General features: G+C 57.7%; 1 protein-coding gene across 5 annotated transcripts in view; it reads left to right on the top strand.

Annotated features, from left to right (window-relative positions):
- Positions 1-20,131, top strand: part of DGKD (diacylglycerol kinase delta) — a 105,476-nt gene that overhangs the window by 71,300 nt on the left and 14,045 nt on the right. For all 5 annotated transcript variants that reach the window (XM_070468449.1, XM_020893896.2, XM_020893898.2 and 2 more), the window contains 16 exons: positions 4,285-4,389; positions 4,611-4,743; positions 5,480-5,586; positions 5,946-6,071; positions 6,176-6,278; positions 6,921-7,083; positions 8,266-8,374; positions 11,625-11,764; positions 12,560-12,644; positions 13,566-13,660; positions 13,735-13,834; positions 13,917-14,196; positions 15,261-15,407; positions 16,021-16,149; positions 17,393-17,489; positions 18,798-18,908. In XM_070468449.1, the coding sequence (XP_070324550.1) occupies positions 4,285-4,389; positions 4,611-4,743; positions 5,480-5,586; positions 5,946-6,071; positions 6,176-6,278; positions 6,921-7,083; positions 8,266-8,374; positions 11,625-11,764; positions 12,560-12,644; positions 13,566-13,660; positions 13,735-13,834; positions 13,917-14,196; positions 15,261-15,407; positions 16,021-16,149; positions 17,393-17,489; positions 18,798-18,908 (2,030 nt within the window). The remainder of the gene's footprint in view (positions 1-4,284; positions 4,390-4,610; positions 4,744-5,479; positions 5,587-5,945; positions 6,072-6,175; positions 6,279-6,920; positions 7,084-8,265; positions 8,375-11,624; positions 11,765-12,559; positions 12,645-13,565; positions 13,661-13,734; positions 13,835-13,916; positions 14,197-15,260; positions 15,408-16,020; positions 16,150-17,392; positions 17,490-18,797; positions 18,909-20,131) is intronic.

Below are 20,131 nucleotides of genomic sequence, written 5' to 3'. Positions count from 1 at the left end.
GCAGACCCTTCATATGGAAAAACGCACCGATTACAGCATACAGCTTTATCTTGTTTTTTTTCCTTTTGGCCATGCCTCCCAGCATGTGGGATCTTAGTTCCCCAGCCAGGGATCAGACTTGTGCCCCCTGCAGTGTAAGTGTGGAGTCCTAACTACTGGACCGCCAGGGAGGTCCCACAGCGTAGAGCTTGGTGATGTTCCAGAGCAAGGAACAGAAAGAACATCAACAGCCCCCGGGAGCTCTCTTTTGTTCCCTTCTCCCCAGGCAGCTAGTTTCTGACCCTACAGGTTAGTCTTTAAAAAAAGAAAAAAAAGCTTTGGATATGCATAAAGAAATTATATATATGAATGGTCTATATGTTTTTGCTATGTGGCTTCTTTCAGCATTGTGAAGCTGTTATTTTGTGTGGCTGCAGGTGGATGGTTCTCCTTGCTCTGCAGTATTCCATTGTACTAATAGACTGCGGTTTGTTTATCCACTTTACCCAGGCAGGGAGGGCACTTGGGTTGTGTCCAGGGCAGGCCTGTTATGAGTACAGTGGTGGAGTGTTCACGTATGAGGCCTTCTGCGCCACACCCCACAGCAGTGCTAGGACATGATGGCTCCTTTAATGGTCTCTGTGTTCAGATGAGCACGTGGAGACCCAGAGAGGGGTGGGTGACAGTTGCCCTGAGTCACACAGCTCACAGGCCTTCAGGCCAGGGCACGGCCTCCACACCGCGGGAGCACGCGTGGCCCCGTTGGCTTCCCTGGTAGCTCAGCTGGTGAAGAATCTGCCTGTAATGCAGGAGACCCTGGTTTGATTCCTGGGTCTGGAAGATCCCCTGGAGTAGGGATAGGCTACCCAGTTTAGTATTCTTGCCTGGAGAATCCCCATAGACAGAGGAGCCTGGTAGGCAAGCTACAGTCCATGGGGTCACAGAGAGTTGGACATGACTGAGCGACTAAGCACAATCCCTTGACAGCCATGGCAGGTGGCTTCTGGCATCCCCCCTTTTCCAGAAGAGAAACATTTCCCAAATAGCCAGTGGCCAGGTGGGGTTCTGTCTGAGGCATCTTCAAACATAGACAGGAGTTTAAAGGAAAAAAAAAAAGCAGGTTGAGAAGCAGGTGCTTCGACATTGATTTGTTGGTTAAGCCCTAAAATAGAATGGGCATAAAAAAACTCATGTTCTCTTCTGAAAGTATCATAGTAACTTCTAATATAACCCCTGAGTTATACAAAATAAAGGTATTGTCTTTTTGTAACTGTACTTATTATTCTGCTCATAAAAAGTTCAAGTATGAAAGCTCACGCTGGAGTGAATAATAAGTGTTTGCTGAGGTTTCATAGGCAGATGCTCACTGGTGGAAATTCCTTATGCAGTAACCCCAAGCCATCAGCGATCAGCAGGCTGCCATGACCTTCCCGGACACCCCGTCCAGAACACCCACCAGCCCCCTTGCACCTGATCCACTTCCTCTTTCATGGCTCTCTCAGTGTCTGACATTGTTTTCTGGTTTGTCTGTGTCTCCCCCAGTGCAGGTTCGGGCTCAGTAGGCACCTTGCCTGTCTTGGCCTTGGGAGCCCCCCCATCTAGAGCAGAGACTGGGCTGGCGTCTGCTGGGAGGGAGTACAGGCTGGCCACTGAGCCTCCAGGAAAGAGAGAGGCTCCCACCGCCCCAGCCCAGGAGAGCCTGCTGCTCTGGGCCTCAGTGTCTGTCCTTCCATCTCCCCTGCCCTCTCTTGGGCTGACTTCTTACACCTGCCTGGTCCCTGCGAGGCGTCGTCGTGGTTACCCTGGCCATGAAAGAATGAACAGCACCGTGCATTTGTGACCCAGTTCTAATTATGCCCTGCTGTGATTAAGCTGTGTAGGTAGTTTATGGAAATCACTGAAGAGATAATCTATAAAATACTGTTTCTAAATGTTCTGAGCCAGAAACACGATCATCTAATAACTTAAGCTGGTTGTTCCTAAATTGGATCCTTCTAATATAAATTAAAGCTCTAACATGGGCAGACATCCAGAAGTTAAATAACAGATTTTATTGGTGAATCCACGAGGAAGCAGCCATTTTCCCAGCCCTGCTGGTGGGAAGGCAAAATGGTACAACCCTCATCGAGGGAAATTTGGCAACAGCAGCAAAATTACACATGCATTTATTCTTTGTCAGGGTGGTTATACTTCTTGGAATTTATTCTAAGAATACCCCAGCAAAAATATGAGAAGATCCACATAAAGGCTGTTGGTTGTGGTGCTGATTGAAACAGCAAAGAATTTTCGGTATCAGAGAGTTGCCGTGAGTGGGGCTGGCTGAGCAGACTCGGGTGTTTCAGTGCGGTGGAGTGCCTGCTCTGTAGCTGGGGAGACAGTCAAGAGTCTGGGGCTGGCGCTGAGGAGTGCTGGCCTGGATGCCCCAGCTGACCTTAGGCAGACAGTGCAGAGGTCAGGGGCACGGACCCTCTGAGCAGCTGGAAATCCACGTGTCATTTATAGTCGACTCTCCTTGACGCCAGTTCTTCCCTAGTCAAGGTTCGCACCCGTGGATTCAGCCAGCCACTGCTCGTGGAGCATTTTCGATGTTGGGGGGAAAAAATCTGCATGTAGGTAGAGATTTGCAGTTCAAACCTGTGCTGTTCATAGGCCGATTGTGATTAAATTAAAAAGTCAGAGTGGACAAACATGTCTCTGGTATGCTACTGTCTTGAAAAGAGAATATCAAATATGTACGTGTATTTGCAGGGAATGGGAGGATAAACCATACCTTATTTATTTTTAATGCTGCCTTTGAGGGAGGGAGAGAAGCAGGATGCTGCTGCTGCTGCTAAGTTGCTTCACTTGTGTCTGACTCTGTGCAACCCCATAGACAGCAGCCCACCAGGCTTCCCCTTCCCTGGGATTCTCCAGGCAAGAACACTGGAGTGGGTTGCCATTTCCTTCTCCAATGCATGAAAGTGAAAAGTGAAAGTGAAGTCGCTCAGTCATGTCCGACTCTTAGTGACCCCATGGACCGCAGCCCACCAGGCTCCTCCATCCATGGGATTTTCCAGGCAACAGTACTGGAGTGGGGTGCCATTGCCTTCTCCGAAGCAGGATGAGGGGACACACAAAAGCTGTGCCTTATTTTGTCAACTTGACTTCGGGACCATGTAGATATTTTATAGCAATATAAAAAAGTTAGGTGAAAGGTTTTGATTTTTCAAATTTTGATAGACATTGTCAACATTTTCTCTAAAAGGTGTGTACTCTGTTCGCACTCTTTCTCTCTCACACCTTCTCCAACAACTGAATTAACATCTTTAACAACCGTGCCAATCTGTTAGAAATAGTGTGCTCTTTTTATTTGTGTTCCCCAGTGACGAGTGATTAAGCATCTTTTCATCCCTTTATTAGCCATTTTGTATCTCTTCAGCAAAATGCAAGTTCATAGCTTTTTTTCTCTTTGTTTATAAAGTCTCTATATGTTATAGATTTACTTTTCTTTTGTTGATAGCTGTTAGGTTCATGACCTCACTTCCTGTTAAAATTTTCAGGCCTGACTGTAGTAGCTGGTGGTGGTTCTGTTGTCACAGGTTAAAGGGTTTTTATAGTAACTTTATTTTTGGCTGTTCTGGTCTTTGTGGCTACACAGGCTTTTCTCTGGTTGTGGCGAGCGGGGGCTCCTTTCTAGTCACTGTGTGCAGGCTGCTCTTTTCAGTGGCTTTTGTTGCAGAGCGTGGGCTGGAGGGTGCGTGGGCTTCAGGAGCTGTGGCACACGGCCTAGCTGGTCTGCGGCAGCTGGGGTCTTCCCAGATCAGGGATCGAACCTGAGTCTCCTGTATTGACAGGTGGATTCTTTACCATTGGGAAGTCCCAACAGGTTTTTTCAAAGGGACGTTTATGTTTGATATGTTTGAAATGCACAGGAGATTCCCACAGTAACTGAGGGTCAGACTTCCCTAAGCTGTCCAGGTGTGGGTGCTCAGCTCCTGAGCTCCTTGGAGCAGTGGAAACGTGGTTATCTGTCTAAGTAGTAAATCGCTGGTAAATGTTCTCTTCTGTTGATCTTTGGTGAATATGTATCTAAATTTGATTGCCTTTCTGATTTGAGATTGTTACTGACTTTTAATGACCAAGGATAATCTTTTTATGTTCTGGTCCATTGACTACCTGAATGAAGCAGTACTTTCTCATGAAAAAAAAAGAAAGGGTACAGTGAAAGGTTTGAAACTTTTCAGAACGTTTTGGAACATTTCCATCACTACTAGCACCTGTCGTCTGCTCGTGGACACGTTGCATGTTTCCTGTCTCTTTCTCCAGGTCATCACTCCATGTAGGAAGCTCATCCTGTGTGCTGACAACAGGAAGGAGATGGAAGACTGGATTGCAGCCCTGAAGACGGTGCAGAGCAGGGAGCACTTTGAGGTGAGAGGAGCATGGTCACAGTCCCTGCCTCCCCCACGCGGGGCTGCCAGTCTGCGGCTCGCTCTCTCAGATGCTCCTTGAAGGTTAAGGCTCATGGCTCTACCTGTGGGCCGTCAGGTGGTGACCCCGTCTGATTTCTTGTTGAACCTTGTCCAAGTTACCACGTTCAGGAAGGTCAGGGGGCGCCTCACATTCGCCTTCTTTGTCCCCCGTTCCTGCAGCCCACCCAGTACAGCATGGACCACTTCTCAGGGACGCACAACTGGTACGCCTGCTCGCACGCGAGGCCCACCTACTGCAATGTGTGCCGCGAGGCCCTGTCGGGGGTCACATCCCACGGGCTGTCCTGTGAAGGTACGGGAGGTGTTCACCGCCGGGAGGGGCACCCGGGATCTGACGGGAGACGCCCTCGGGGTCCAAGCATAGTCACTTGAGGGTGGGCGGGCGTCGAGGGACCTGTGTAATGCCGCCCTTGTTTACTGTGCCCATGCGGAGTCTGGAATGAGTGATTCTTTGCAGTGATGGAACAAGGTGAAAAGGAGGGAATTGGTAGCATTGAGACACAAAGAGGAAGCGTGGAGGACATAGAGGGAAAAGAGATCTAACCGTCTCGCAGCCGCAGTGTGGCTGCGGCCCAGAGGGCAGGGGCGCAGGGCTTGGGTGGGACAGGGAGAGGAGAGCCGTGGCCCAGGCCCAGTGCCCACCTGCGGCCTGATCGCAGATGGCTGGTGAACTTAAGGAAGGTTTTCACAACTTTTAAAGGTAGAAAAGTACCGAAAGAAGGCAACTGTTGTGTGACACAGAAAAATCATGTGACACTTAGTGTCCGTGCTTGACGTGCGGCCACGTGAGCCCTCGCGCTGTGGGGCCACGCAGCCCGAGCTGCTCACTCTCTGGCCCTGCCCAGAGAGCCTGCTGACTCTGGGCAGTCTGGCCACCTGGTCTCACTGGGAGTGCTGCACGCAGGCTGGTGGCTGCGCTCAGAAGGGAACTGAGCATACACACTGCACCTGCCTTGGCCAGGAGAGCAGGGCCGCTCACCTCGGACCACGGCCATGGCCCCCAGGCTGACACGCTCGTTCTCTCCCAGTGTGTAAGTTCAAGGCCCACAAACGCTGTGCTGTGCGTGCGACCAGTAACTGCAAGTGGACCACGCTGGCCTCCATCGGGAAGGACATCATCGAGGACGAGGACGGGGTACGCCCAGGGGACCCTGTGTGGCCCCCCTAGTCCTGGGCCGTAAGGCCCCCTGGCGCCTGCCTGTGCTCAGTTCTCTTCCTCCAGGGGAAGGGGGCAGGGATCCCTCTGAGGTGGTCCCCCTGTCATCCGGGCACCCCGAGCTCTGTCCTGTCCCTGGGAGTTGTGGGTGCCCGGCAAGGGGAGCAGAGGTGTGGGCAGCCTCGGCAGACCTCACCCCACCTCCACGTGGGGAAGAACGACTTGGCCGAGTCCATTTTGGAGCACTGTTGCCAGAGAAGGAACCTTGGCCTGCGTGGAGGTTGCGGGGACGCCCTGGGCCTCCGCCATCCCCCAGCGTGTCTGTGTGTGGCTCGCAGATCGCCATGCCTCACCAGTGGCTGGAGGGCAACCTGCCCGTGAGCGCCAAGTGCACGGTGTGTGACAAGACGTGCGGCAGTGTGCTGCGTCTGCAGGACTGGCGCTGCCTCTGGTGCAAGGCCATGGTGAGTGCACCCGCCAGCGGGGACGCTGGCCGCTGCAGGCTGGGCAGAGTCCTGAGGGGCGTAGGGTCCAGCGCCCCCCTGTGACGCGGAGGCCCGCATTGCAGGTGCACACGGCGTGTAAAGACTCCCTGGTGACCAAGTGCCCGCTGGGCCTGTGCAAAGTGTCGGTCATCCCGCCCACCGCGCTCAACAGCATCGATTCCGATGGTGGGTACCGTGCTCTCCTGTCTCAGCCATTTCCTTGGATTGCCTTCTCCAGGCCCTCTCCTCCCCGGTTCTGGAATTGGTTATGTTGGTGATGTTTAGATGTGGTCGGACAGAGGTGGTGGTGAACAGGGTCCTGATGGCAAGCTGCTGGGTACCTTGGACTCACGGCCCAGATTCCTTACCCAGACGTGGTGGGTCCATTGGCTACTGAGTAGGCACTGAGTCTGAGACCCTTCTCCATCTTGACATGGCCCGCCCGTCAGCTGGTCTCTGTCTAGTAGCTGACACCAGTCCCATGCTCTCCTACCCCCACACCGCCTGTCCAGGTGGTCCGTGATGGTCCAAAGTAACACGTGTTGGGGGGAGCGAGGTGCGTGTCTCAGGACGTCAGCCTGCCAGGTTGAGAGCTGCATCTGACATTTCGGGTCCTATAGAGGTGAGGTTGGCCGCATGGAGGCCGGCTCCCCTGTACACAAGGGGACAATGTGGAAACCTGTGGATCACACTCTTGCTGGTTTCCCGGGTGTGTACATGCAAGTTCTACGTCCTACGGGGGTGTCAGCTTGGCATGTAATTGAGAGCGCCCTGGTGTCTTCCGTGGCTCTCAGATCTGCTTCTCTCCTTTTCCCTCCTCACACCCAGGCTTCTGGAAGGCCACGTGTCCTCCGTCCTGCACGAGTCCGTTGTTGGTCTTCGTCAATTCAAAGAGTGGGGACAACCAGGGGGTGAAGTTCCTGCGAAGATTCAAGCAGCTGCTGAACCCTGCCCAGGTCTTTGACCTCATGAATGGAGGACCACACCTTGGGTAGGAAGCCTGTAAAATATATCTTTATTGGCGTTTAAAAACTGTGTGAAGATAATGTATGCTTATTTAAAGATTCAAAGATATGGGAAATTTTAAATGGGAGCTAAAACTTATCCTTCCCAAATCCCATCGACAGAGGTGCCTGCTCTGAATGGTTCAGAGTTACGTGTCCTTCCAGCTTTCCAGGGCATGTGTGCACCCCAGGCAGACGGGGCCTCTGTCCCCTGCCATTGTGCAGGGCTTTGTATGGTGTCAGCCAGCAGCAGTGTGTACGTGTTCTGACATCAGGAGTTACAGGTTGACCTCGTTCTTTTGAATGATTGCTTAGTATCAAGGGCTTCCCTGCTGGCTCAGCTGGTAAAGAATCCATCTGCAATGTAGGAGACCTGGGTTCGATCCCTGGGTCAGGAAGGTCCTCTGGAGGAGGGCATGGCAACCCGCTCCAGTGTTCTCGCCTGGGAATCCCATGGACAGAGGAGCCTGGCGGGCTGTAGTCCAGGGGGTCTTGTTCTGGGAAGATGGCGCCGGCAGCAGGAGCAGAGGCCTTTGAAGGATCTCTGAGTCCCCGGGGGCATTCCAGGAGAAGCGCGATGGCCTGTGGAGGGCGGTGCCTGGCCCGGCTTCGGGCGGTGGTGGTCCCTCCTTTCTCTGAGGAAGGAGGCGCCCATGTGATGCTCAAGTGGTAGTTCTAGTGGACAAGTGTGGCCTTCCAGGAGAGCTGAGGGGTCAGCATCAGGGCCATTCGGGGCCATCAGCCTCTCTGTGGTCCCTGAAGCCGGAATGTGGATGAGGCCACCCAGCAAGAGGCTGGGGAGTGAGCAGAAGGGTGCTGCCAGTGAGGGGCAGGGGGACCCGGAGGGGCACCAGGAGGGAACGGAGCTGGAGTCGGGGGGCGCAGGGTGGGCCAGGGGACAGGCCACGTGTGAGCTGCGTGCTGCAGCTGGGGGCTCCTGAGTGGCGGGGGCGCCGGCGGAGAGGGCAGGGGGAGGCTGGGAGGCCTTCGCTCTCCATGCCCGTGGCCCCCAGCGCGTGCAGCCAGGGCGCAGTGGGGCTCTGATCCCCCTCAGGCTGTTTGAGGGTCGGCTGCGAGGAGCGCAGCAGGGCGCCCGGCCCAGGACCGACTGGCTGTCATCTGTCCCTTAGAACAGACCTCATGCCCTTGACGTTCTGTTTCCTCGGCAGCTTGCGTTTGTTCCAGAAGTTTGACACGTTCCGGATTCTGGTCTGTGGTGGAGATGGCAGCGTTGGTTGGGTCCTCTCTGAAATCGACAGCCTCAACCTTCACAAGCAGGTACTGCGTGTGGAGGTCCCGGCCCCAGGGGCGAGCGAAGCTGCGGGACAGAGGCTGGGTCACTTCGGGTGATGCTGCCCACCCCCTAGGGTGGTCTTGGAGGGGAGGGCAGGGAGCCTGATGGCATCGTGGAGCCCTGGGGCCAGACAAAAAACAGTCGGTCCAGGAAGGCCAATCCGGGTGTGGCTTCTTACTGGGTAGTGATGGCATCTGCTCCATGCCTCTTCCTGGTGAGCTGGCCAGGCTCAGGAGAATACTTGGACTTCAGGTCAGAGTTAGGGCTGTGTTTTAAGTGTTGGTTGATTTTCTACTCCGGCTCCTTCACCCCCTCCCCCTCCCAACAATTAACCACTGCTAGCATTTCTGGTGGGCTGCAGTCCATGGGGTCGTGAAGAGTTGGACATGACTGAGCGACTTCACTTTCAATATTCACTTTCATGCATTTGAGAAGGAAATGGCAACTTGCCTGGAGAATCCAGGGACAGGGGAGCCTGGTGGGCTGCCATCCATGGGGTCGCACAGAGTTGGACACGACTGATGCGACTTAGCAGCAGCATTTCAGTGGAGTTTCTCAGGTGACTCACGTGGTGAGGAACTTGCCTGCCAATGCAGGAGACACAGGATTGATCCCTGGGTCAGGAAGATCCCCTGGTGGAAGAAATGGCAACCCTCTCCAGTATTCTTGCCTGGCGAACCCCATGGACAGAGGAGCCTGGTGGGCTGCAGTCCGTGGGGTTCCAGAGTCGGACACGACTGAGCACACAGGCACACGCAGCCTCTCAGCGACTGTCCTGCAGACCTGTTAGAATGTGCGCGACACAGCGTGTGATGGAGTTTACATGGGCTCAGCAGCGTGACTGTCCTGCAGACCTGTTGGAATGTGCGCGGCACAGCGTGTGATGGAGTTTACATGGACCCAGCAGCATGCAGTGTGCCGCGTAGTAACGTGGTGTATTTTAAATCAGCTCATTGAGCATGTCTCCGTCCACCAGTAAATGGAGGTCTGTGTGGTGGTTTTCCGCGGCAGATGGAGGCGGGCGGCTGCACCAGCCCGGGACTAGTTCATCTCCCCGCACTTATGGACACTTAGGTTGCTTCCTAAAGACCATGCTGGTAAAAACTATGTGTGCGCTTTCCCAATTGTGTTCTCTTTTGGAGAACACCCAAACTGAAATTTCGCTGGTACTGCCAGACTGCTCTGCATCAGGGCTGTCCCCCTGTAGGTACATGTTGCTCACAAAACTTGCCACGTGCAGGCATTTTACGTCTTACAGTTCTTGCCCCAACTTAGTAGACTAAAAAATGGTATGTTTCATTTTTATTTCTTCACACTGGTGAAGTGAATCATATCCTCAATTAATTATGAATTTTAAAATGAATCACCTGCTCATATGTTTTTAACCATCCCTAGTTTTCTATTGGGGTATTTATTTGCCTTTTAAAAATTGGATTTCTGAGGATTATTGTATTGGGGACGTGAACTCCTGGTTGGCTGTGTATTCCTCGTTTTTCACTTGTCTTTTACCGTGTTGGTGGTCTTCGTGAGTGGGATGGAGCTTTGCTGCCCGCATTTAGCTCCCGGAAAGATGTTCGACAAGGGGACCACTGGTGTCCTCCCCTCCTGGCTCCAGGGAGGCCCGCTGCTTAGGAGAGCGAGTACTGCCCCCTGGTGGTGACATTCGAGCAGTACGCTTAGATCCAATTTTAAGATTCCTTCCCTTTCAGGATTGTAACTGAGCTTTACTATCAAAAGTCAGGAAGATAGGTTCTCAGGCCTTCAGCTGAGTTCAGAGAGCATTCGTCTCCTTTGGCTTCTCTGCCGCCCTTGATCGTCCAGTCCCCCCCGGCCCCCTCGGTGCTCCTTGCCTTCTGGCTGCCCCTCCCATCCCCTCTCCGGATCCTGGGTCCTGCCTCATTGTCCACATGCTCAGCACCCGCAGTGGCCAGTGACTCAGCTGAGTCCCCAGCCGCCCCGGCCCTCCCTGGGTGCCTCTGGTGCCTCAGAGCCGACGTTCCCAGCCCTGCCTGCCCCCTTCCGGCCCTTTCCTCGGAGTCTGGACGCTCACCACCCGTGGTCCGAGCCAGAGGTCCGACGGGTTCTCGTGCCCTCCCTCATTGCCTCTGGCTCTCCTGCTGCCCCGCCGTGTCCAGCACAGCCGTGTGTGCTGCTGCGGTGTCGTCCTGGCCCCCGGCACCATCTGCCCACTGCTCTTGGGGGCCTTCCCTCAGGCAGCTCTGCTCAGGCCCTCCCTGAGCCTTTCAGGGCCCCCCGCCGCCCCCCACAGCCCCAAGACCCTTGCTCAGGCCGCTCTGCTCCTGGCTTCGGGTAGGGCCCAGGCTCATCGTGTGGTTCAGCAGCCCCAGCTGGGCGCCTTCATCCTCCTCTGCTTCTCTGACTTCCTCTCTCCTTGCTGCCCCCTTGGTGGAGCTCTGGCTTGGCGGGGAGGGGGTGGTCTCCACTCCTGGACCCCAGGACCTGGACTCTGCTGGTCTGTCACTGTGCTGCCTGCCCTTTCCTTTAAGGGCCACAAAGCTGGCTCTGGGCCCTGTGTGCCCAGGGCTGGGCATCCTTGGCCTCACCTGCCCTCACCAGCGTGCTGTCCCTGGGAGGGGGCAGGGCCTCCCGCGTGGCCGGGGCAGGTGACCGTGGGCTGCGTTGTGTGTAGGGAGGACCGGCGACCCGCCCCACATGCGTGTCTTGCTCGGCGGTTGAAGGCTGTTGGGCAGCCTGTGTCTCAGGAGCCTCCTGAGCCCTGAGCTGGTGAGGGGGCCTTGTGCAGGAGGCTCTGGGCGGCAGCTCCAGGTGGATGGCAGGGCCTGAGCGGGGTGTGGGGGTCCCCGGGGAGTGGCAGGCGGAGGGATGTGGGCTGAGTGGCCGTGGTGCTGGTTTTAGGGCCACAGTGGACATCCTGGCGCCTGTCTGGACGGCGCTTGCAGCTGTGGCGGGTGCTGTCAGGGGCAAGGCGGCGAGCTCGGCACTGGGGACTGCTGTCATGGGTGAGGGAGCAGGCGAGGGTGTCACAGTCCGATTCTTGGGGCTCAGATATCCCCACTCGGAGCAGGATCATGGTCATCGCTGTGAAGGTGGGAGGTGACAGAGGGCTGGCGGTCAGGTGTGTCGGCAGGTGGGGGAGACCCCTGTCTGCCCCCGGCTCTCCTGGAACGTGCGAGTGCCACCCCGTCTGAGCTCAGCCGTCACATGCTCGCCGGACAGGGGGCCGCTGATGCCGCGTCTCCTGCCCTCCCTCAGTGCCAGCTCGGGGTGCTGCCACTCGGCACGGGGAACGACCTGGCTCGTGTGCTAGGCTGGGGCTCGGCCTGCGATGACGACACCCAGCTCCCGCAGATCCTGGAGAAGCTGGAGAGAGCCAGCACCAAGATGCTGGACAGGTGAGTGGGCTGCGCGCGGCCCTTCGGCCCGGGGTTCTCAGCCGGGGCCTGGGGACCGCAGGCCTTCTGCAGTTACGTGTTAAAAAAAAATTCCACCTGCTTGAGCACGATTGCTTGCTTCTGATGGGCTTTATCCGGTGATCAGACTAGGGCAGCGCAGACGAGCAGCAGGGGTTGGGACTGTGCCCTTGGTGGCCAGGTCTCACCAGCCAGGCCCAGTCCTCGGCCCCTCAGAGCGGGAGGCGGCCCCGTCCCCTGTGGCCACCGCAGCCTTGTCTGCTACCCGTCCTCTTCGTGGCAGAGTTGAGCAGCCTGTGTTCCCAGAAGCATCGGAGTTTGGGGTTACTGTCCTTTGTGTGTTTAGAAATAGATGGGCATCCTTCCCGAGCAAGCTGCTCTGAGCTTCGAGCTTCCGTGTGAACCCCCGGACCACAGCCCGTGGGACGTGCAGAGACGCCCCGTTCTCTCAGAGGGTCGTACCCTGCCATGAGCAAGCGTGGTCTTGAGTGCGCTTGGCCGCCTCTGCTGTCCCTGCCCCCCGCCTCTGGAGGCTGTGAAATGCCCAGAGTGCACAGAGCTGGCCGAGTGGCTCAGCCGTGCAGGGGGACGCCTGTCCAGCGGGTTGTGACGTTTGTTCTCAGTTAAGCGAGGAGCTGGTTCGGGGTCCCGGGGGCGCTCGAAACAGGCTGACAGACACAGAGTTGTCAGAGGATCTCATCCCCCTCCTCGGCCATGGGACAGGGAGGTGGGGTGGGCTGGGGCCAGGGCCGACCTGCTGAGCCCCTGTGTGTGCAGGTGGAGCGTCATGGCCTATGAGACCAAACTGCCCCGGCCTGTTTCCTCTTCCGCCGTCACCGAAGACCTGAGCGAGGGCTCCGAGGTATCGCCACGCGCTCGCCCTGGCCCTCCCTGCTTTGCCTCCCCTGCCCCCCGGCCCCACCACAAATGCCCTGCCCCCTGCGGTGGGGCTGGGGCCCATGGACGCTGCCCCGTAGGACTTGGGGTCGTCTGGGGGCTTCCCCAGGCTTTGGGGTCCTTGGTGAGGATGATGGTCTCCTAGGCCTTCCTGCCCTCCCAATTCAAGGCTGCACCTGCTGCCTGCACTCCGCCCACCCAGGCTCCCGCTCGGGCCCCTCCTCCGCCTCCCGCCCTTGCAGTCAGCCTGTGCTAGCTCCGTGCTGAGCTCGCTTTTCACTTTGTGGTGGGTTTGGGGAGTTTGAGCTTCCCTCAGGGCCCGGACTCTGCCGAGACCGGGCAGCTCAAGTGCACCGCTGTGCCGAGGCCTTGGGGCGAGCCTCTGGGCGAGTTGGCAGGGGGACTGTGCCAGGGGCCGTCTGCCCATCCCGAGGGTCAGGGGCAGAAGGCCAACTCTGGTCTCCCAGCCACACCTGCCTGGGCTGCCGGGACCTGTCCCACGAGCAGAGAACATTCAGTTAAGAGCAGGCGCGTATGTGGGCAAAGCCTGAAGAGTGATAGTAAAGAGCTTGGCATGCAGTGGGAGAGCGCCCGCTTCTGCAGGCAGGGGTGGGCGGTGAGGAGGGTGATCGACATGGAGAGATGACGGCGGGCCAGGTTCCCACCTGGCAGAAACGTGGGGAGCCTCGGCCACAGGCCCACACCACTTGGGAGGAGCTGGGATGCAGGAGCGCAGCCCGGAGCAGTCTGTTAGGACCCTTGGTCCACAGCTGGACGCAGCTGTGAGATCTGTCAGCTATGTGTGAAGGGAGGCGGGCCGCGGGCAGGGATGGCGCTCACGGCCCAACACTGAGGGCCACCTGCCTGCCCCCCGGGCCGACTGCAGGTGCAGCAGATCCTCTTCTATGAAGACTCTGTCGCGGCCCACCTCTCCAAGATCCTGACCTCTGACCAGCACTCCGTGGTGATCTCATCGGCCAAGTGAGTGCCTGCGGCCTGGGGCGCCAGGGGTCCCAGAGGGCCGGCCCCTCTGAAGCCTCCATCTCCTCCCGCAGAGTGCTCTGCGAGACCGTGAAGGACTTTGTGGCGCGGGTGGGGAAGGCCTACGAGAAGACCACCGAGAGCTCGGAGGAGTCGGAGGTCATGGCCAAGAAGGTGGGTCCTGGCCCCCGGGGGGGGCGGGGGGGGCGTCAGGGCGGGGAGGCACGCCTCCACTCCTGCCTCCATCCCTGCCCAGTGCTCCGTCCTCAAGGAGAAGCTGGACTCCCTGCTGAAGACCCTGGATGACGAGTCACAGGCCTCGTCCTCCCTGCCCACGCCGCCCCCCACCATTGCTGAGGAGGCAGAGGACGGGGATGGGGCAGGCGGTGGCTGCGGCTCCGGCTCCACGGGGGCCCGCGCCGTGGGCTCGGCCTGCCCCGCCCGGCCCCAGATATTCCGGCCTCGCGAGCAGCTCATGCTGAGGGCCAACAGCCTGAAGAAGGCCATCCGCCAGATCATAGAGCACACAGAAAAAGGTAGCCGGCGCGAGGGCGGGGGCGGGGCGGGCACTCCCGGTGAGAGGCAGGGACCCACCCTGCAGGCCAGAGGCACTCTGGGCCGCCTGACGCGGGCCAGCACCCCCCTCCTCTGGGCCTGTGCCTGAAGGGGAGATCCTGAGGGGACGCCGGCGCCTCGGGGGCAGCCCCGGCTGGTGGAAGCCACTCTGTACTTTCTGGTGTCAGGGACTCTGCTCCCTGGGAGGGCCTCACCTGTGGTCGCTCTCCAGACTATGGTCTTATCCAGTGAGAGGGGCCTGCCCCCGGGGCTGGGAGTCTGTGTTCAGGAGGCAGGGGGGCCCAGACCAGAGGTGGTGGATGAGGCCATAGGATGGAAGGAGAAGCTGGGATGGGCTCAGAGGCCAGGTGAACCGGGGCGGTGGCCAGGGGCTTGGACAGGCGGTTGGCCCTGGTGTCCAGGCCGCGCTGATGACTGCCCGCGACCGCTGGTGCTGGGAGAGACACACCTCCCCAGGATTAGAGGCTCACACGGTGTCTCGCTCCTTTTCTCTGACTGCCTTTGTTAAACTTCAAAGCGAAGGCTGTAAAACCATCTTGACCTGTAAACCTCACCCTGACCCTGAGGCCCCTCCCAGCAAGTTTTCCCCTGTCCTCTATCTGTCTCTCCTCTCATCACCATCGGAAGCCATCTTGCACCTTTTCCACTCTCACCAGACCCGTTTCACTGAGCAGATCAACCTGCTCCTTGTGGTGAGACTAGTGAGGTCGTGACCTGGCTCCCTCCTCCAGCGTGGGCCCGGCTCCCTTCTCGCGACCCCTCCAGGCTGCACGGACCCTCGCTTGTCCCTCTCTCCCCGGCCCCTGTCTCTTTCAGCCTTGGCCCGCCTCCCCAGCCTGTTGGCACAAGTGCCCAGGTGCTCCCAGGTTCTAGGGCCAGGAAGACAGAGGGTCGGGTCGGAGCTTCGGGTCTGAGCCTTCGGCTGAGACGAGGATGAGGGTGGCGAGGCTGGCCTGTGTGCTGCCTGGCGGCAGCTGCGGATCAATCTCCATGCACTCAGCTGCCACCACCTTACCTTGTGCAGCTGTGGACGAGCAGAATGCCCAAACCCAAGAGCAGGAGGGCTTCATCCTTGGCCTCTCCGAGTCGGAGAAGAAGGACCTGAAGGCGGACGACAGAGCAGGCCATGGCGAGGGCCACGGTGCCTCCAAGGGCCGGAGTCTCCGCAGAGGTACAGGCCCTCTCGTTTCGGGGTGCTCGGAAGCGTGAGGGGCTTTCTCGTGGTTGCTGTGGCCACGTGGAGGTGTAGAGTCTTGAACTTGCCACCTGTTTGGCGAACCACCTGATGTGTGCAGTTTACCTGCTGTAGGCCCGGCAGGACCCTGGGCCAGCAGGGACCTTCCCTCCGAACCTCCCTGCACGTCTGGCCCAGCGGGTCCTAACCCAGGACTCGGGGCCTCCAGGCGGCAGCCGGCCACCCAGCCACACAGGCTGCCGCCTGGGGACCCTTAGCCGCCATGGAACAGGCCCACCTCTGCAGCCCCCAGCGCACAGCCTTACGAGCCACGGGGAGAGCCTGCCCCGGCATTCCCCCACCACCATTCCCGTGCGGAAGTGCCCTCTGCCCAGGCACAGACCCTGGCCTGACCGCAGTCGGGGGCCAGCCCCTCTGCCCTGCCCTGGGCCTCGACAGCACTGCCCCAGCCCCACTGGGGGGCGTCTGAGCCCAGCGCCTCTCTCCTCGGCTGACTGCTGCGTGTGGCCGCCGCTCGCCTGCCTCCCCACGGGCCCCCTCCCTGATGAAGCCTGCTGGTAGCTCAGCGGCCTGTCTTCTGTCCTGACAGTGTCCAAGTCCCCCTGCGAGAAGCTGATAAGCAAAGGGAGCTTGTTGCCGGGCGGTTCTGCATCTCTTCCTCCGCAGTCGGGAAGCCGGGATGGCCTACCAGCGCTGAATACAAAGATCTTATTCCCGAGTGAGTGTCCCCCCTGGCGGGCCAGGCTCCTTGGCCCCTCACAGCAGCCCGCGTGTCTTGGGAGGGGGGGGCCCCACACAGGGTACTAACCTGCCACCAGCTGTCGCTCTGCCTGTCGTGGGTCTGAGGGCTCAGTGAGACCAGGACCCTGCACTGTAGGAGTTCACAGGTCCATGGGAAGGACGGGCAGAGTTCAGGGTTCTGTCGCGGCTCTGCGAAAAGCGCCCTGGTATATTACACAGGGCAGACGGCTCCCAGGGTGCCAGCTGGGGTCCCAGGCAGGTGTCACTGAGGAGGTGATGCTTGAGCTGGGTGCTGAGGGATAAATAGGAGCTGGACTGAGTGGAAAGGGAGGGCCGGCAGGGGGTGGAGAGCCAGTGGTCACCCTGTTGTTCCCAGCCTGATCCACAGCTGGCCACCAGGAGTGTCGGGCCCGCCCCCTGCCTGCACTGTGCCCAGAATCGCATTGTCGCGTCGAGGCAGCCTCTGCTGCTGCTTCTCGGGGCAGGGGGGCGAGAACACTGTGTGTCCTCAGTAGGGAGGAGTGATCCGAGGGGTTGAAAGCGATGAGAGGCCTCCCATAACTCGCTTCCAGTAGCTTCCTGGACCTCCTGGGCCAGGCTGAGCACACGCTGCTCATATAAGTGGTTTGGCGGTTTTTAGGTGACTCTCAGCTGAATAGAAAGAAAATTCCAGAAGTTCTGGGGAAAAGAGGATGAGACAGATTTGGTTGATAAGCAGCAAAATGTTATTGGACGGGATGGACTGGCAGAATGTCTAAAAGCAGGGCTCCGTCTCAGCTTTGCTGTTCATGGTGTAAACTTGAAAAGATTGGTGCAGGTATCCAAGGGCTCTGGTCACCTGGAGGATTTTTTCATGTGTAACTTTTCCTCGTGGATTTAGCCTTAAAAGTTTGTGTGATCCAAACCTGGCCCAACCCTAAGATCAGTTGTAGTGGAGATCACTTTGATGGAGTTTCTTGGCTTTAGTGACAGCTGTCTTTATAAACTCTTTTTCTAATGTGTCATAGGTTACCACCCAGTGTTTATTTTTGTTCTGCCAGTGTTGATTTAGGAGCGTGATTTTTGACCTGAAACTATTAATTGTCAAAGTTTGGACACCTTTATGTGGTGTTTTAGAAGCATCTTATTGTGATAATATTCTCTGAAGGACATGTGATCATCACCCTCTTGAATCAAGGGCCCCCAGCCAGTGCAGTCTCCTGCTGTTCTTTCCCCAACAGATGTCCGCGCCGGGATGTCTGGTACCCTGCCTGGAGGTTCAGTCATCAGCCGATTACTAATTAACGCTGACCCCTTTAACTCTGAACCAGAAAACCTGTGAGTATGGGGTAAACCAGGCGGGCATGTGGTTAGCTGAATGCTGGTGCTTAGAAATCTGACTCGGAAATAACTTGAGAAATTTGTGAGCAGTTGACCGGGTGATATTTTTCCAGCTGCTGTCGGTCAGTAAGGAAAACCCAGAAAGGGTGAGGCCGCAGGGGTGGAGGGTGGCTGGCACTTCTGGGAAGGGAGGTGGCTGTGCTCTTGCATCTCTGGCTTCCGAACGTGCTGGCGTGCTGAGGCTTCGGCAGGTTCAGAGACTTTGAGGGGGACCGGCTGTGCCGTGTTCTCCATTGTCCTTTCTGGGGTCCTGGCTGGCCCCAAGTGGGCACCGCCTCCTGACCGTCTTGCCTTCCTTGAAGGTCCGCCGCTCCCCCAGCAGTGAGGTCCCAGGCTGGATGCCCCTCACTCTCCCCAGGAGATGCTGTCCTGGGTTTGGACTCTGCCCACCGCGTGTCATGTTCTCTGCCCAGCGTCTAAAGGCAGCACGGGCTTTCATGCAGCTTGTCCTTCTGTGTATAGAGGCCATTGCAGGACACGTGGCATTTTGAAGGCCCTAGATTTCCCTTTCTGCCAGCTGGTAGCAAGTTCTGGGCAGCCAGTGGCTGGTGGCAGGGGATTGAAAGGTGCCCACATGTGTGTCTGGAGTGGTGAGGAGAGCTAGTGCGGCTGGTATCAGGAGAGTCAGGCGTGGCCTCCAAACCCAGTTTCCACGTGGCCTGGCAGGTCCCTTCCTGGGGTGACTCCTGGGAAAAACGAACCAGGAACACTGCCGCCCCACAGCGTGGGTCTGAGTGTCCACAAGTCAGGGCTCAGAAATGAAACAGCCCGAACGTCTGACAGCAGGGAGTGGATGGATGGGTAGAGCGCGTCCCGTGGGGGCCACGGTCGGGCCGTCGCCGGCTGAGGCACCGCGCTGGGCGAGCCTGGTGCTCACGGCGTGCAGGTGTGCTCAATGACGGGGACAGACACAAAGGGCTGCACACGTGTCAGTCCGTTTCTGGGAGCTGGCCAGAACTGCAGTGCCACAGGGACAGAGAGCCGTCTGGGCTTCCGGGGCCGATGGCTCACGGCTGTGGATTTTGTCTTGGGGGATGAACTGTTTCGATGTTGGTTGTAGTGACTCTGAATACATGAAAGTCATTATTGGGTTCGGCCTTTTAAACAGGTAGATTTTACGGTATGGGAATTGCACCTTGGTCACGCTGTGCCCTACCCTCCGAAAGCTAAGTTTTGTCCTCAGGAAGAAACCCTCAGAGGCCGGTCCGCAGGGCTGTTCTAATTGGCTTGAACCCCCCTTTGCAGAGAGTATTACACGGAGAAATGTGTCATGAACAATTACTTTGGCATCGGCCTGGACGCGAAGATCTCCCTGGACTTCAACAACAAGCGTGATGAGCACCCAGAGAAGTGCAGGTGGGTGCTGGCCCTGCGCACGCCTGTCCTGACGTGGGCTCTGGTGTCCCCCTTCAGCCATGGGGTTATTTCTGGGGCGCGGAGCACTTAGGCAGAGCCCAGACCCAGAGCCTGAGCCCCTCGCCAGAAGGCAGGCGCTTCCGTGTCATGGCCACAGCAGCGGGCAGCCCTGGGGTGCCTGCAGGAGGGGTCAGGGCTTGCCCCCCCCTCGGGCTCTCTAGCAGGGGCAGCCCCGAGGGCTCTTCCTGGGGGTGCTCAGGCTCTCCCCCTACAGCACCATGTGCTTGCTCCCCCAGCCGAGGGAGGAGGGCGGTTGGTGTCTCCCTCCCCACGGTGGCCATCACCTGGTGGGGACCATTCAACTGTGACGGTCCAGAACTAGAGACGGAGAGGAGCGGGTGTGAGTTTGGGAAAGAATAGCCATCTAAGCAGAGACGGGGCCCCTTCCTAGAAGAACAGAACCAGTCATGAGAACTCAAAACCCTTGGCGCCCTGGGGCTCAAGTGTCGGAAGAAGGCTCAGATGTCCCCAGGGGCATCCCCACCACCCAACGCATAACTGAGCCCCAATGACGTGAAAACACCCTCCTGAGTCCAGACAACTGAAAGGCATTATTAGCATGCATGTCATTTAGCAGAACAAAGCAGGTGAAGGAGCAAGGCCTTGTACAGCATGGTTTTTAGAAACTTGGAATCCTGGTATAACCTTACCTGAGTTTGCATCTTTGAGAAGACCCACTGAGAAGATGCCATGTCTACAAATCTAGCTTGTTGAAGTGGGGGAACATTGGCAAAGGGGTGTTTTATCATGGGCGACAGCTGGGCGCGTTATAGAGCCCGGAAGTGCGGGCAGAAGGCGGCCCATCAGAGGTGTTGACTCAGCAACCCCTGGTGGGAGGTGCCCCGATGTGGTCATTCATGCTCAGGACCCAGGGAGTCACCCTCCACGGGTGAAGTGCAGGTTTCCGCTGTCTCAGCTGTAAGTTCCTGGAAGGACCGAGAACATGCGCTGGAGCGTTTCCCATCACTGCTGACACGTGGGACTCACCAGTGTGCCTCGGTGCTTTCCCGCACTTCCCAAGTCTGAAAGGAAAGATCCTGACGCTGGGAAAGACTGAGGGCCGGAGGAGAAGGGACGACAGGGGGTGAGATGGCTGGATGGCATCACCGACGCGATGGACATGAGTTTGTGCAAACTCCGGGAGTTGGTGATGGACAGGGAGG

Source organism: Odocoileus virginianus, chromosome 5 (assembly GCF_023699985.2).
Source record: "Odocoileus virginianus isolate 20LAN1187 ecotype Illinois chromosome 5, Ovbor_1.2, whole genome shotgun sequence".
Lineage (NCBI taxonomy): Eukaryota > Metazoa > Chordata > Mammalia > Artiodactyla > Cervidae > Odocoileus > Odocoileus virginianus.
This window is presented reverse-complemented; position numbering and strand designations above follow the sequence as displayed.